General features: G+C 43.0%; 2 protein-coding genes across 2 annotated transcripts in view; one reads left to right on the forward strand and one right to left on the reverse strand.

The window, feature by feature from the left end:
- Positions 1–819: 819 nt before the first annotated feature.
- Positions 820–6,740, reverse strand: slc39a4 (solute carrier family 39 member 4). The gene is made up of 12 exons (XM_076139048.1): positions 6,314–6,740; positions 4,141–4,512; positions 3,843–4,044; positions 3,537–3,736; positions 3,234–3,417; positions 2,969–3,141; positions 2,562–2,753; positions 2,357–2,461; positions 2,225–2,279; positions 1,984–2,136; positions 1,701–1,888; positions 820–1,603 (listed from the first exon to the last, which is right to left on the reverse strand). Exons 1-12 carry the CDS (start codon positions 6,521–6,523, stop codon positions 1,472–1,474), a joined length of 2,166 nt encoding a protein of 721 aa, XP_075995163.1. The 5' UTR covers positions 6,524–6,740; the 3' UTR covers positions 820–1,471.
- Positions 6,741–10,152: 3,412 nt separating this feature from the next.
- Positions 10,153–16,147, forward strand: part of akap9 (A kinase (PRKA) anchor protein 9) — a 42,786-nt gene continuing 36,791 nt past the window's right edge. The window contains exons 1-4 of the mRNA XM_076139190.1: positions 10,153–10,377; positions 13,910–14,191; positions 15,765–15,809; positions 16,009–16,068. Coding sequence (XP_075995305.1) covers positions 10,330–10,377; positions 13,910–14,191; positions 15,765–15,809; positions 16,009–16,068 — 435 coding nt within the window. The 5' untranslated portion in view covers positions 10,153–10,329. The remainder of the gene's footprint in view (positions 10,378–13,909; positions 14,192–15,764; positions 15,810–16,008; positions 16,069–16,147) is intronic.

Here is a 16,147-nt window from a genome sequence, read left to right on the forward strand (position 1 = left end):
AGGAAAAATATGAGAGAGTGGGCGCTGCTGAGTTTGCATGTTTCATCCCCGACACAATGCCCCAGCTGCGCATCCAAGCGGCTCAGACGCTCTCTATGTTTGGCAGCACATACCTGTGTGAACAACTGTTCCCTTTGATGAAGCTTAACAAAACATCACATAGGAGCCGGCTTACTGATGAACACCTTCATTCAATCCTGAGGATTTCCTCAACTCAGAGCCTGACCCCAAACATTGATGAAATTGTACAAAAGATGAAACACCACCAAGTTTCAGGCTCAGCCTCAGACAAGTGAGCATCACAGAGCGTTAACGTATTTTCAGTTTTTAATTCAGTTAAATGTTTACATTTGTTACTATTTTCTCATTTTACTATTTGAAAGCAGTGATTGGTGAGGATCATAGAGCAGTACAATAATGCATTTTGGGTTCATAATGCATGCAATTTCATTTCTGCATTTATCTTGTTATCTTGTTATGGAACATATTTTGTTTTTGAAGGAAATTTACTTGGTTGCTGTTTGCCTGTTGAAAAATGTTTCTGTTGAAATTACTGACAGAGCCATAAGAAAATATTGCTTGATTCATTAAATGATTCAATAATATACACTGTGTGAGGTCTTGGTTCAATAGGCTATGTGCAATCATTTCAATATGTTTTAATAAACATTGAACCAGTCCGGCCCTCGACTTGTAGCAAATGTAGTTTTATGGCCCTCTGTGTATTTTACTTTGACACCCCTGGTCTACATCTACAACTGTAGACAACAAAGGTGAAATACATACTAAATAAAAGTAGAACAATAGGAGCCAACAGAATGTATTTAAACATACTTTAATGACAATATAAAATATATGCCATACTGTATATACCAACACACACACCTTTACACACATTATCCCTTCATCATAATGGCTGTGATTTGATTTCAGACACAAATGTAAAATTTACAAATGGCCTCGCTTTGTTGTTGGGTCCAGATCATCTGCAAGTTCAGTTGTATTCAGAAGCACTCTCTCCTTTCGACAGTCGCCATGCCCACAATCTATGGCCTCAAAGCAGTTAACATCTGCTTTTCAAAGACGGTAAATCATAGGCAAAATTTCCTTCACTCTCAATTCACCTTGGTGCATCATGTTAGCAAATATGGACAAGCGGTTTCTTGTTACCATCTGTAAAAGCCCTGCAAAACCCACAATAAAAACCTTTGGCTTAAAATACTGAGCCAATACCTTTTCAATACTGAGGAAACAACACTTGGCTATTGATTTTGAAACCATTGGGGTACTGATTCTGGCATTATGTATATCATGACTATGTGCATATAAAGTGTTTTTCAGTGTTTTCATGTCTTTGTGCAAACCTCTAAATTACCTCCGGTACTTCACACAACCTTAAACAACAGTGTGCACATCTGTGACTCACAGGTTAAAGTGTTTTCTTCAGCATGTGTGTCTTATTGACTTTGCATTAAAAAAAAGTGATTTGATCTTCGTAAAGTGACAGCAGCAACAGAATGCCCCACCCGGTCAGAAGGCCAACATTCTGCAACAGAAACATCAGCCAGGGTCTACTGAATCTGATGTGGATCAAGGTGGGCAGCTGCAGGGAGAGAGCAGAGAGATTGGAGATGTTTAGGATGAAACGTGGGTTTGTTTGTTTGTTTAATCCTGATGCAAAGATCTGTGAACACACTCACCATGTCAGCCAATCCCACATACAGAAAGAGACCTGCAGTAATGGCTCCAATCCATTGTGTGGTAGCGATGTCCGTGGCTAGAGACAGAGCGATGTACAGGCCGATGTAAGAGGTCATGGCACTGCCAACGTTTAAAAGTATAGCCCGGCGCACAGAAAGGCCACAGTGGAGCAAAATGGCAAAGTCACCTAGAGGGAAACAAGAGAGACATGAAGATGAACTTTGTATCCTGGTGTAATATGATGTGATTGTGTGGGTGAACCAGTGAGTGTGTGTTCCTCACCCAGTTCATGTGGCAGCTCATGGCAGAACACAGCTACTGACGTGGCCAAACCGGACTTCCATGACAGGGAGAAGGCCGCACCAATGGCCAAACCGTCTGCAAAGTTGTGAATCCCATCGCCGATTGTTATCATGTAGGGCAGCAGGCGCTGTTCTACAGAAACACAGGGGCAGAAAGTTCTGGTGAGCGGATCGCTCCGCTGTTTTTATATACAGTATATTCATGTGAGAATGTCACTCACCTCTTGTGCGCACTTGAGGTGCTGAAGCTGCGTTTTCACTGTCGTCAAAGCTGACCTGAAGGTTGACATAAGACACAATGTAACACATAACATCACACTGAAACTCTTATCTCTGTGTGTGTGTTCTCTCACCAGGTCTGTTTTGGATGCCGACTGTGATTCTGCTTTTTCTCTCTTCTTCTCCTGATACATCTGTAAAACCCTCCCATGGTCACAGTGGTGAGGCTCTGATTCATCCTAGAGAGAGAGAGAGAGAGAGAGAGAGAGAGAGATGATTTTTGTTAGGACAAAACCCCATTCAATCTGAGCTCTGAGCGGTGATGTCGACAGTCCTTACTCCGTGTTGATGCAAGTGATTTTGATGACCGTTCTTCTGTGTGACCAGAAAGAAGATCGTCTCCATCAGGTAAAAGAAATAGATCCCACCAATCACGACCAACATCTTGTAAAGGTAGTCAAGACTTTCGCCGCCCTCCTCTTCGTGGTTGTGGTCACCGCTGTCAGCTGAGTGTGAGTGTAAGCCAAGAAACTGAAGACACGAAAGAAAGAAATGCTCACTACGCCCCAAGCACATAAGCACCGTTGGACAGAATGAAATGAATGAATGAAAAACGGAGCATATTGAAATTTTCATTTAATAGTTCTGTGTGGGAGTGCGTGTGTGTGAGGTGTGGTGTAAAGGTGGGTGCACCAAAGCCGTCACAATCAATATGATACATGATCTGAACCTTTCTTCTCGCTCACCATAGGCGTCAGGTGCAGCAACGCGTCGCCGGTCAGCGAACCTACAGCCAGACTGATGCAGAACTGGATACACAGCTGGAACGCACTGGAACAGGAGGTACACAGCAGCAGCCCAATGCCTAACATGGACATTAGGGTTATGATGGTGTTGGCAACGGTTGCGTAGATGTATCCTGAAAGAGAGAGAAAGGGAATTTATTATAATTCACACACACGCACACACGCACGCACACACACACACACACACACACACACACACACTTACTGTTAGCCTCGCTGAGGTTGTCTGGATGCACAGGTTCTGTGACGTGGGCACAGGCTCCGCTCAGGATCTGCTGGACGAGTGCCGGGCTGAGCCGAGCCAAAGCAGAGCTGTTCATGCCAGACGACGCAGAGCTGTTGCTCGCCAAACCGTGTATCAGGATCAGCTCTTCGGCCGAGAAACATCGCTGGGAGGGCGTAAAAAATGAGTGTGTTCAGAGGCGGTTAGTGTCCATGAAAAAAGTCTGTGACCCGGTGAAATCCGGCCTTCATACTTTCCCCGTTGTGTGTGTGTTTTCATGCGTACCTGCGCCCAGGTGTCATTTGTCTCGTGTCCCTCAGGGTGCCCATGGTTGCTCCTCTTCCACCTTCCACCGCCGCTGTGATCATGATCAGCGTGTTCATCAGCGTGTTCTTCTTCGTGCTCGTCCCCGTGCTCTTCCCCGTGCTCATGGTCGTGATCCGTGTCTGGTCCCAGTTTCAAGATTCCCATCAGAGTCTCCAAACCTACAACGCACAAACGCAAACCCCTTAAACAAAACATAGATGCGAGTCCTGTGCATCACCAGAACTGCTAACAATCCCACAACCCAACGGACCAATAGACATTTACCACTGAGGGTGGAATTCTGGGAGCCTAAACGCTCCATGATGTAGTCCAGGAAGAAACCCTCCTCAGGCAGAGACTGAGTGGTGAAACAGCGGCCCTGCAAGGCGTAAAACAGGATGCTTCCCATAACGGCACCGGCTTCTTGTCCCTGGCCAGCCCGCGAAGCAAAGCCCTCCGCCGTGATGTCAGTGGGGGATACACAGCTCTGGTTTCCATGGTAATAAGAGAGCAATGTCAACAAACAAAATACTTTTCAATACTAGGTTTGGAGAAGTGATTCAGTTTGGATCCTTTGTTTTACCTCAGTGTGTACAGGCTTGTAGTGATGCTCCAGCTCTCGGAGCAGAGCCTCTAACCCATGAGCTTCTATGTGCTCATGCTCGTGGCCGGGTTCATCTTCCTCACTCTCTTCATGGCTCTCTCCGTGATGCTCCTCGCGAGTGACGTTGTGCAGGAAGCTCTCCGTCTCCTCTCCCCACCTTCCCTCTGCCACGGCGGCGCAGACCAGGGCGGGAGACGTCAGATACAACACACAGCCAGCAGCCACGGCGGGGAAGTCAGACACACCAACACTTAGTTCTTCATCTGTGTGTCTCCATCTTCTTCTTCTTTCCTCCTCCTCATGCTTGGAGTGATTGCCGACGAGCTGTTGAACGCCTTCTGTAAGGTTGCACTACACACACACACACACACACACCCAGACATCAGAGCATTCATACACAGGATAATGACGTGCACATGCAAACACAAAAACAAAGAGTGTGTGTTTCAAACGTCAGGCCTTTTTAGATAAAACTAAAAATAGCATCAGTATTTTTCACAATGTGTTACAATATACGGTATTGTATGATTATGGTGACACAACGATGTTCTTCTGTCACCGGGGTGTGGTCGGTCACAGCCTCTCCAGTCCAAGCTGGATTGCAGCCATCTGTAATGAGCACGCACAGGATAAGCCGGATAAATCAATGTAATTAATGAGTGACGGGACTTTATTAAACACTAAGGAGGAGCGCAAAGGCCGCGGAGTTCAAGCACTATGTGTCACCGTGGACCCTTCACACTAAAGCTAACTATTTTATTGTTTTATTGAACCTCAGTCACGCTGTTCAAAGTGCTTTTGTTCAAGTCAGCTGATTGTTTCTTCTAAGCCTGCACACTGAGTGAGGTGCATCCACACAAACAGTACACTGATGCAAAATAAGCCTTTAGCGCTGCTTATGTCATTCATATGCAGTAATTGATTTCTATTTTGCCAGAAGTGCAACTTTCAGAAAACTTTGTGAACATATGCTCATCCCAGTAACCATAGTAACTAATAGACCAACATGTTCATGTCTTTATTGAACATTATCTGATGATGGAATCTCCTTCGTAATAACCTCAACCAAATGCTTCCTGAGGAGGAATTTTTGAGCATTCCCTATTTAAAATTCCTACATATTTATAATTACTTTCAGATTGTGTTTGTCTATTATTGTGACTTAAATGAAGGTAAGACCTCTGTGTCATACAGGTGTTGTGTATGGTCTTTGTGTGTTTTGTAACCGTCACCCTAGGTGCATCTGGGTTAAAATGAGATACAGGTTTCCAGGTACCGGTTCATGAGCAGAAGTAAATGACCCTTGTGGTTTTCCTTATCATGGAAGTTCATGTGGTTACGGCATTGTGAAAAGACACTCCTGTGTTCAGGCTTATCTTAAGAGGCTGATTACACACAGCTCAGATCAGCGGCAAATGCACTACTACAGTTAATTTGCATATCATGTATAGATGTACTTTGTTTGTTTGCAAATTCACGACCTTTTTTTTCATCAATTTCTTTTCTTTTTTTAATCCTGCTTTTTTTTTATTAAGACAACTGGTATTGGGTTAAACTTCAAAAAACAAACTTCAATTAACAAAACAGGCAGGTAGGGTGCCATTTAATCAAACAGGCAATATCAAACAATTTGATTGATACTAATGATAAATAATCAATCAAATTGTTTAATATTGCCCGTTTGATTAAATTTATTATCAAACAAATTGATGTTCAACCCAACACCATGGAATGCACAATTATTAAAAGAAAAACAGGATAAAAATTGATATAAAATACAAAAACGGTCATTTGCAAACCAACTCTTCAAATGGTTCATTACAGTAAAAATCAAATCAAGTCTGGAGTGACTTTTGACAGAACAAACGGTCAAATTATACCTTAAGAAAAAAATTGATTTACATCAGAAATGGTAACAACAGACAAACAACAAAATCCGTCAAAATGCCACACAAAACTATAGGAAAATTTGATTTTTTTCGAAGAATATCCAAACAGCAACTACAATAATGGACTAAAATGCCACTAAATAGACATAATATTCCTTAATAAGAAATCCTTTTTATGATTTGCAGTTTTTGGACCTCGACCCCTCCACGGTTCGCTCTAACTGCTCACGGCTCTGTGCAGAGTTAGGCCTAATAAAACTCACCTTTTCACACGACACTTCAGCGCACTGCACACGTTTCTCCAGTGTATTAAAAAGGAAGCGAAGCGAGTCCCCGCTCAGGTAGTCCTGCCCTGGAGACACCACGGTCAACACGGCCCCGAACGCTTCTGCCACGGCGGGTGAACCCGACGCGGAACCCCGGGCAGCCAGGTGCGAGAGGAGAAGTAGCAGCAGCGGCGCGGAAGAAAACATCTTAAATCTGTTGTCTCAAAAGAAGTATATATATTTATGTACAATTTATATTATACTGTAAGGAAATGTGAGTTAAAGGAGATCAAGAAGTGCAGGTTGGTTGTATCTATGAGTCCGCACTCAGACACTTTGAGGAGCTCGGAGCTGTTCTCGGTTTAAAACCACTGCAGCTCCACCGCACCTGCACTCTGAATTGTGATTGGCTGAGATGTGGTTCGCGCCGTCCTCCGCTGCTTCACATTCTTCTCACCCGTGCAGGCCGAACAAGTTGGACCGCTTCACCTTTGGGTTTACACTTTGCCGTCTTTCCGTTTTATTGGCATTATTTTTACACAATTTTGCCGTCCTCGAGTGCTGTCAGTCATTAATCATCATCACGGTGAAGTCGTTGACATTACAGGGCTGTGACTCTGTTCCTGTTTCTGGTTTTGTAACGTGGTACTGTCCTGGTTTAGCTCTTAGCTAACAGGTCACATTTAACAACACAAAATCGCATCTCTACTCCATAAAATTCGGCGTTCCATAGGGTTCTGTACTTGGTCCAATACTGGTAAATTGTCCTATTAGACGCTCTGAAACAGTAAATATCCTAAGCATAACAACACAATTCAAACTTTATAACTTGTTCACCGTTATTGTACTTTTTTAATATAATGAATATAAACATTACTCTTCTTTGATACTGAAATCATATAGTGCAAATATTACACATAATTATAATTTAGGAATTGATTATTATTATGAATGAAGAAAGATACTGTGTCTTAAACAAGAATAGTGAATCTATTGTGTAAAGCTGTTGTGTGTTCTTCTTGACTTTGTCCAGACAGCCAGGCAGGCACACAGTCATTTGATATGCTATGATGAGTGTTCATTAAAAATAGTAACAAAGTGTTGATGGGTATGTGGCACCTAAGATCCTTCAGGACATGTATAGACATGGTATGCTGGTTTTGAAAAGTCACATAGCCACATAGGAACAAAGCAGTACTTTCCTCCACAGCTTTACCGGGAAACAGAACGTCTGTCCTCAGACTTTATAAATGGTTCAATGAGGAAAATGTTTCAATATGCATAACCATCTATTCTACAGTACAGAGATTTATTTTTTTGTTTTTGTTTTTTTATTGTGCCATCTGGTGTATTGTGTACAGTGTGCACAAACAGAGATAGCCTTATAAATGTCAAACTGAACCAAAGCATAGAATAATACAGAACTTTCACCACCAACTGTTGTCTCTACTGAAGCACTTTTTTATTCTTTCCTCTTTCAAAGGCAATGACACCGTTTACCTGAGTCATTTAATTTTGATTGACAGTATAGTTCTTGACTAAGCGATCACGGAATGCTGTTTTGCATGCTGAGGAGAACACCCTGTAGTACTGTCCTGTGTATGAACAAGGAGGGCTATTGTTCTGCATCTATTTCATGTAACTTTGAATGACGGCCACATTTGGCAGCATTTGGCAACATTCTCGTAACTGTATAATTTCTCACAACACCACGAAATGCATACCAACAGTGACCTAACATGACCTCTACTTCCTGATGGCAATGACAACTGCTGCACTCAGATGTATTATACTGTCTGCATGTTGCTGTCTGCAGACAAACTGTGTCACAGTGGAGAAATAGTTTCAGTGTGAATTGACGCACAAGAAGTTTATATTCAGTTTTCCATCTTCACCACTAGATGGCGCCAACGAATTGTATCACATTTGGTATCATTGTTTACAATTAAATTGAGATACTCTTTGCAATTTTAAGCTTAAGATTTGCTTGATCTTAAATATATTAATTGAATTATAGATGTACAGCAAGATTTTTGTTTAAAATGTTTATGTAACACATTTGTCTCTTGTTCTCTTACTATTCTCTCCTTCTCAACTGTCCTGCTGTCTTATATTATTTGGAGTACATGATCTCTCCTGTTCTCCTGCTAACCAGCTCTCCGCCAGAGACTTAAACACTAAACTAGGAGCTATAAAGAAAATCCATCGTTTATTCATGTCAGGTGTAACTTGTTTGCCAGCTGACAGTGAAGGCGAGCTCCAGCAGTGCGGTTACCAGGTGGTGTGGCTCACTGAAAAACCCACTGACCCACCGTCTTTCTTTACTGATGAGTCTCACCACTCATGAATACTTCAGCACAGCAGAGCGATATGTTCATTATGGAAATGAGCTTTCACTGCTTCTCAGTCATCGCAGCTTCCTCCAAACCTGACTGAACAATGGCTGAAATTATTTCATCCTTGCAATTAAGACAGCACTTTATTATTCATTATCTCATCCAATGCTACTTGTGTCACACAAGCACTCATCCACATTCATGTAATTATGATTGGATTGGAAGGTGCTTGTGTTAATATGCCTGCCAGTCTGGGAGATTTTATCTTTCAGTATTTCTTGGTGACAAAGAGTGTGCAAAGTGTGAGAATTTTCAAAATCTTTCTTATCTTGCAATGATGTCTGGAATGGCCTTTGTTTTGTACACAGCTTTTGGACCTTTTCACTATGATTCCACTTTCATTTCAATGTATTATTAGCACTGCATGAACATTGCTGCTGTGTTTAATATTACGTAGAATTGTGTTCTGGTCCATTGTTGGGGTCTACGTCCACGCGGTTTGTTGCTTGGGAGACTACAGGTCTGACACAGTACTCCTCCAGTGCATCCATAATTTAGAAACAGACGAAACTTTTAGACGCTCAGTAGTTCCTGTTGACACAGCTGCAGCTAACAGCAAGTGTTCACAGGTGGGATCAAATTGGCAAGGATGTCCAAAAAAAGATGGGTGGAATTCAAGATCTGTCAGACCATAAGCTGTACTGCTCCTGTCAGCAGAAGACACCGAAACCCTTCTCCTACTGCTGCTGCTGCTGGTATGTTTTGATATTATTCATATTTTGTTAACTTCTGTGAATCCAGCAGGTTGTCAGAATCAATGCTGTGGAAGTTGGAACCATGAAGTAACAGGATTGTACCTGGTGAGAGTTTTAATTTAAAGATACATCGTTATACACCAATAGAAATAACTACTTCATGTGTACGCTATCATGTTATGTATCAGTTATTGCCAGGTGGGCATGTAGTACAGCTTTGTTGGCTAATATTCAATATTTTGATTGTGATTGACATTTGCAGACTGAAGTATGCATTTATTACAATCAACCTCATACCAAGCCAATATCATATAAGCGTTATAAGACATCTCAAGCAAACTAAGATCATCCCCAGATGAGAACTCTCTTAGATATCAGCCATTCTCTCCTCCATCGCCACCTCTATGTCCTGGAAACTGATGCCTCACTTCCATGTTGCCGCAGTTCCATCTTTTGCCGAGGAAGCTGAAGCCCTGCTTATCAGGAAGTAATGTCCCGATTGTCAGAAACATGATAAGAACAGCCCTGTTAAATTAATTTATAAAGTAAAACATTTTGCCTAACAGTTTAACGTAAAACAGCAAACACATTTTTTTTAGAACGAATTTTAGTCAGAATATTTGTATTGCTTTTTTGGGGAAAGAGGCATTTTTCTGATAGTCCGTAAAGGCAGCACGGGTGGAATTCACAAGAGGGGCGTGGCTTGGAAGGTAACTGCGGGACGTCATCACAGTTGAGTCTCATGTTTACGTGGAAAACATGGCGGCGAGCTTCCAACAAGGAGACAGCTCCTTGTGAAGGCGAGTGAGAGTCTGGCTGCAAGTTTGGGAGCCCGGCGAGACGTTTGGGTCTTGTAGGGTTTCCTCGCTGCTATTTCGTATGACGCAGTTGCCCTTTGGTTTCAGCCACAGGGACCGCAGTGATGGAAAACGAGGAGAGGCTAAAGAAGCTCGAGGCCGGCAAAGCAAAGGTAGGACTCCCAGTTTCTGTGTCCGCATAACTCACATAACATTGATATAATGTGTGTGAAGAACGAACCTCGCGTATTTCACAACTTATTCTCTCATGGCTCTGCTCTGTCAGCTCTTTTCGGTCCTCCCCTTCCCGTGTCTATCAGCTGTCAGCCCCAGTAAACATGCACCTGCTTTGACAGCCGAGGTTAGCGTAGCCACAAGCTAGCCCGCAGACTCCCTTGTCATGCTGGAAGCTTTCACCTCACTACATTGTTTGGTCTTGTGACGCCGGCGTTCTGCAGTGCCTTCACCGACAACTTACCCGCTTGTCAAACTCTCACGCCGTTATCAAACACCAGCTGAGGCGAGGTTGACAGCCTGGTGGAACAGGATTTTCAGGACAGCTCCCCTCTAGCTTCAGGAAGCTTTGATCCATATGGAAAATGCTGCAACCCTGGAATTTGTAATCGTACAGCATTCTTTGGTTGAGCTGAAGGCATCTAGTGTGTGTGATAGTCATTTTTGGAGTTGGATCTTCTATATTCAGTGCAGCCTTGACCCTGCAGCATCTGTTTGGTGATTTGTACACACACCTGACACACCTGCTTTAGATGTGAAACCTGGCAGTAAGTATGCCTGTGAGTAAGTTTAAACAGTATAATATTTGGCTGTGGAAGCCGGTCAGACGAGCTGGGGATGTGGTGCCCTCATATAAATCTCATGTAGCCTAAACACACAGACATTGTTCATTTTAGACAGGCAAGCAATGCAGTAACCTGTTTGTGAAATGCCCATGATTGCCACAGGCCTCACATAGAGGTGTTAAGTTGTGTTTGCATCTCAGTTATTGGCCTTCTCCTCTTCCTTCCTCTTCTGAGAGCTGATCCTGGGGGAAACATTTGATACACACATTCTGGTGTAATCGCCGGACACTCAAGATCTCATATTGAATCTTGTTCTCTAGCTTGTGTCTTTGCACAGTGGGACATCTCATGCAGAACAGCGATCTCCTTGGTTATAGCTTTGGTATTTGTGAAACGCCATGTGTAACAAAAGGCCCCTGTGTTTAGGTGGAGTTTCACCATTTATTCAATGTCCTGACACTCCGTGAGTAACATGCCATGATAATTTAATGAGTCGCATTAAGCCAAACTGCATTGCTGTAAGAACAAGGCAAGTATAAGTTTGATCTCAGAGAGGACCCAGTGTGATTTCAGAGCCTACATGTGTGTCCCTGAGGCCATTTGTTGGTGCTGACGTTGCAAATTTCAGGGATGAATTCTGCATACAGTCAGAAGATCAGGACACTATGGATCTTGTAATGGAGCAGTGTGTATGCAGTGTGTGTGCTCTGTTGTATCTGTGATCTGCCTCAAAGACATGCGCCATCAATCAGCCTGCTTTTCCTTCAAATACAAAACATAACACCATAATATAAAAACCCAGTAGATGTTACCCAGATGTTTGGTTATTATTTAACAGATTTTTAAAATCCCCTGTGCTTGTGTTAGTTTATTCAGACAGCAGATGGTGATACACCTACATTGTCTCAGTTTTCCCAGATGGTGACAGAGCTACTCAGGCTCCAGCGCTCCATATGCTCATCCAATGTTCCTGGGCCAAATAGGGCAGCCTGACATCATCTGGAGTTCATCACAAGGCTGGGTTACCCTAGATCACACACTGTCAGCAAAACCACCAGCTTCTTCATCTTGCAACTCTCTTCAATCTGATGCAAAATTGCGAAGTCATTCCTTCCTCATTCTATGCATTCTATATTTATTATTCTATAATTGATGGAATGGAATGATCCAGAAGATACAGACTGGAGGGTATATTGTGATTAGAGGTAGGCCATGTGTGGAGGTGTAGAGAGGCACATCAAAGTTCCTATGAGCATTTTGTCATGTGGTTTTCTTAGGCGGGGGTCTTGGCCGCAACTCCCACTCTCTGCTTTCCTGTGTAGGCATCTGCATTTGTGCGGCCCTGGCAGAACCATTTCAGCCAAAATATCATTTGTGTGTTATGCCAAATTCAGTGCTGCAACAGTGGCAGACAATATTAGAGGATGGATTTAGGAATCTGATCTCTAGACTTACATCAGAGAGCGTTGCAGAGAATTGGACTCACTTCCTGTTTGCGTCCATTTTGTTCGGTACACTTGACTGTTTGTTTTGACCCAGTAGTAGAAAAGAACTAGAAAATATAAAAGCAGAAAAATAACAAAATGTTCATGTTGAAAGTCTAAAGTCTATCCCTTAGATTGGTGCAGAATTCAGTTTCCAGGCTAATTAACAAGGAGCAAACAAAAGCTTTTGCCAATATCACTCCAATCTTGGCGTCTTCTCACGGGTTGTCAGTCTCCAAATAGGCATTATTAATTACACAGAAGGCCCTACATGACCTGGCACCTGATTGCATTACTGAGCCTCTAAGCTCCTGCTGTCCCCAGAGGCGTCTCACGTCAACCTGGATGCTTTCTAGTCCCTCTGGCTCTCCCAGAGTCAAGGATTTTTCCCGTACTGTCTTCTCCAATGTAAACACACTTTAACTGAGTGTGTCTTGCGTGATTATTTTCCCGGGATGGGCGCTTCCTATACAGGTGAGCTGGCATGATGGTGACGTCCATGGCAGCAGTCTACGTGTCACAGTGTTTGTGGTGTTACTCCTGTAGCTCATAGTGTGTACATAGTGTTAACCCTAACGACTTGAGTTCACAGTAGAGCATTATGTTATAGATGTGTGTGTGTGAGAGAGGGAGGGAGGTGAGGGATAAAGTAGGTTCTTCTTCTAAATGGAGGTTTGATTCAAGTGAATGGAACGGTCCCACCTGCATTCTGCTACTGTCATCACAAATATAAAAGAAGTAACAGAATTTACAAATGAATGCTTTCTGCGATGGATACGATTTTGTTTGCTGCCGAATGAAGCAAAGTGTCAAACTTGTAATTAAATGCTGTAATGTTATCTGTAATGTTTTTTTTATCAGTTCACATAGTTTAGTGGAATCCATTAAGTAGGGAGCTCCTGATAAGATTGACACAGCATGAGGCGTTCATGGTGAGGGGAGAGAGAGAGAGAGAGAGAGAGAGAGAGAGAGAGAGAGAGAGAGAGAGAGAGAGAGAGAGAGAGAGAGAGAGAGAGAGAGAGAGAGAGAGAGAGAGAGAGAGAGAGAGAGAGAGAGAGAGAGAGAGAGAGAGAGAGAGAGAGAGAGAGAGAGAGAGAGAGAGAGAGAGAGAGAGAGAGAGAGAGAGAGAGAGAGCACAATGTGAGAGAGAGCACAATGTGAGAGAGAGAGAGAGAGAGAGAGAGAGAGAGAGCACAATGTTTCACTGGAGTTAAACAAAACTATGTAGGCTTTAGGTGAGTTGATATGTGTTAAAGCGGAATTCTGGAATAAGGCAGATTGTTACCCTAAAAGCTGAGCAAATAAGTCAAATGAAGCTGTGACTGGAACTAGTGACTCACAAAACAAGAACGGCTGTTTGCAGAGGTGTTTTGAATTGAATTGTACGTCTGACTATTTTCTCTTCCCCTTTGGTTCCCCAGTTGGCTGAGTACCGTCAGAGGAAAGCGTACGTGGATTCCCAAAAGAAGCAGCAGAAGAAGAAGAAGAAAAAGAAGTCGGCAGACGACTCGGAGGTGGACTCCCAGGGAAGGGCGGATGTGGAGCCAGATCGGCCCGAGGGTGAAGAGGAGGTTTTGGGAGAAGGACGGGATGGATCGGAAGAAGAAAAGACGCGGAAAGACCCGTGCACCACAGAGTTTACCTTCGCCAAAACCCTGCGAAGTGGAGAGACGGTCAAACACGACCAGACCTACACCATAGAGGTAGAGAGTCACACGTTTAGCTCCTGGCACTGCATCAGCGTGAACAGGGAGCTTAATATGCAGATATAAGTCGAGTGTGTGTTCGTATTTGTACCGTTGGCCATTCTCCCACGATTTCTGTTTGTATTGTCTCCCTGACCTTAATGAACGCACGTTAGCTGTCATGACAACCAGTCCCTCTGGGATCACAGAGCACTTCTGCAGGATTATTCATCAGGATAGAAAGACATAATAAGACGAATATTTGTTCTTTATTCGTATGAAATGGGTTAAAATGTGAATTCATGACTCATCTGGAAGTTTTGTTTGAGTAACCAACTCATTCTGATCATTGGAAGTCCACAGTTTTGGAGTCGGGGTGAGAAGTGTGATTGGAGCTGAATTGAGATGAGCACATGACAACAATGTTTATGTTTAGATATTCAGATGTTTGGGAAAATAACAGATCTAGACCTTTCTCGCAGTTTTTCCATTCTATCCCTCTTAATACTTCTCTCTCTTTTATCTCCACTGCACATCCTCTTCTTCTGAACCCACTGTACAGTTCATGTGATAAATGACCACAAAACTACTAGTTGCCATGGGAACAGACGATTGCTTTTTAACAGGTTGAGCTGTCTTGGTCTGTGCGACCGATTCCTGTGGCCTTGCAGTGCTTTCAATGGGCCTCAAGGCTCACGGAATATATGAATATATTTTGTTATGTGGTTAGTTTTTCATCCTTGGGAGCGACCCACATCCTCTTTATGTCCTAAAAGGCACGGGGAGATATCTCTCAGACGCAGAGCTGCCAAGAAGATCGCTGTTATGAATCACTAACAAAGGAAACTTGTGATTTGTTTTCATAAGAGGCTGAGTCACGCAGCGTTCAATATCTGTGAATAATTTATTATGCTGATAAAATAGAGTTCGGCCGTTTTGTTTCTCTCCAAAGGTTGATTCTGCTATTTTTTTCTCACCACAATTTGTCCCTAACCAAAGACTAATTGGTCCGGGTGCCGGAATCTGCGCAGAGATTACGAGTGATTCAGTTTTGCTGGTTGCTGTGGAAACGTGACAGCATCAGAGTGCCACCGTCAAGTCTTTCACAGCTTTCTGAAAGAGGCTCAGATGTGTTTGAGATTGTGAAGAGAAAACTTTCAGGATGAACACATGCATCATTCAAATTGACATAAAACGGTCTCACATCACTAAGTTGGGACATTTGTCGTACGGCAGCCATGTCACGTGTTGCGTTCGTGTTTTTGCAGTCGTTTGAGTTGATCTGCGCTGTACTCAACCAACCCAGCGCTTGTCGGGTTAAATTTCTGAGCCATGAATTAACCTGTGAATAAACTGCAATCATGTCATTACACCGTGGGAGTGAGAAAGAGCCTGTGTGTCTGAAGTAGGTCAGACACATATTTGAATGCAGTCACAGGTTGTATCATTTTTATGTGGCATTACGCACGGCAGGTGTTCTAGAATTATAATGACAAATCTTTGTTACACATCTTATGTCATGTCTCGTATTTGCTCTCAGTTTTAGAGCCCCGGTTAATGAAACTCCTTTTTGATTTGTCCTCTGTTGCAGCCAGAGAGTGAGGTGTCCACCACTGCTGACGATTATTCCTCTGAGGTGAGACTATTGTTCCTCTAAACAGCCACTACGTCTTGTTTTCTCCCCAAAGCATTTTTTTGAGCTGTAGTTCACAATTTTCCCTTCAATCAAATCAACATTTACAAAGATTGACACATTCATTTCGCTGGACTGTTGATGCGCTCACTATCTGGCGTCATTCAACATCATTCAAGTCTTAACCTCTCGCTGACAGCAGGTCAATGGGTGCCACGAGATGACGGAGAACTTAATGAGGTCCTCCAAGGATTTTGTCTGGGTACAGTAATCCAATCCAAAGTTATAAATATTTGTTGGCTTTACTAGCATATCCACTGACCGCTGGACTTTGGCGTACT

The sequence above is a fragment of the Genypterus blacodes genome, unplaced genomic scaffold, assembly GCF_046128005.1.
Source record: "Genypterus blacodes isolate CSIRO-AG114 ecotype Tasmania unplaced genomic scaffold, CSIRO-AGI_Gbla_v1 ptg000438l_1, whole genome shotgun sequence".
NCBI classification, from domain to species: Eukaryota; Metazoa; Chordata; class Actinopteri; order Ophidiiformes; family Ophidiidae; genus Genypterus; species Genypterus blacodes.

What these genes read in the sequence shown, in the direction of transcription:
- slc39a4 (XM_076139048.1), bottom strand. Translation starts at nt 6,523, where the DNA reads ATGTTTTCTTCCGCGCCGCTGCTGCTACTTCTCCTCTCGCACCTGGCT. An exon ending in ACAAGCCTGTACACACTGAG is followed by an intron (nt 4,045 to 4,140) that starts GTAAAACAAAGG and finishes CATGGAAACCAG; the next exon opens with AGCTGTGTATCCCCCACTGA. An exon ending in CAACCTCAGCGAGGCTAACA is followed by an intron (nt 3,142 to 3,233) that starts GTAAGTGTGTGT and finishes TCTCTCTTTCAG; the next exon opens with GATACATCTACGCAACCGTT.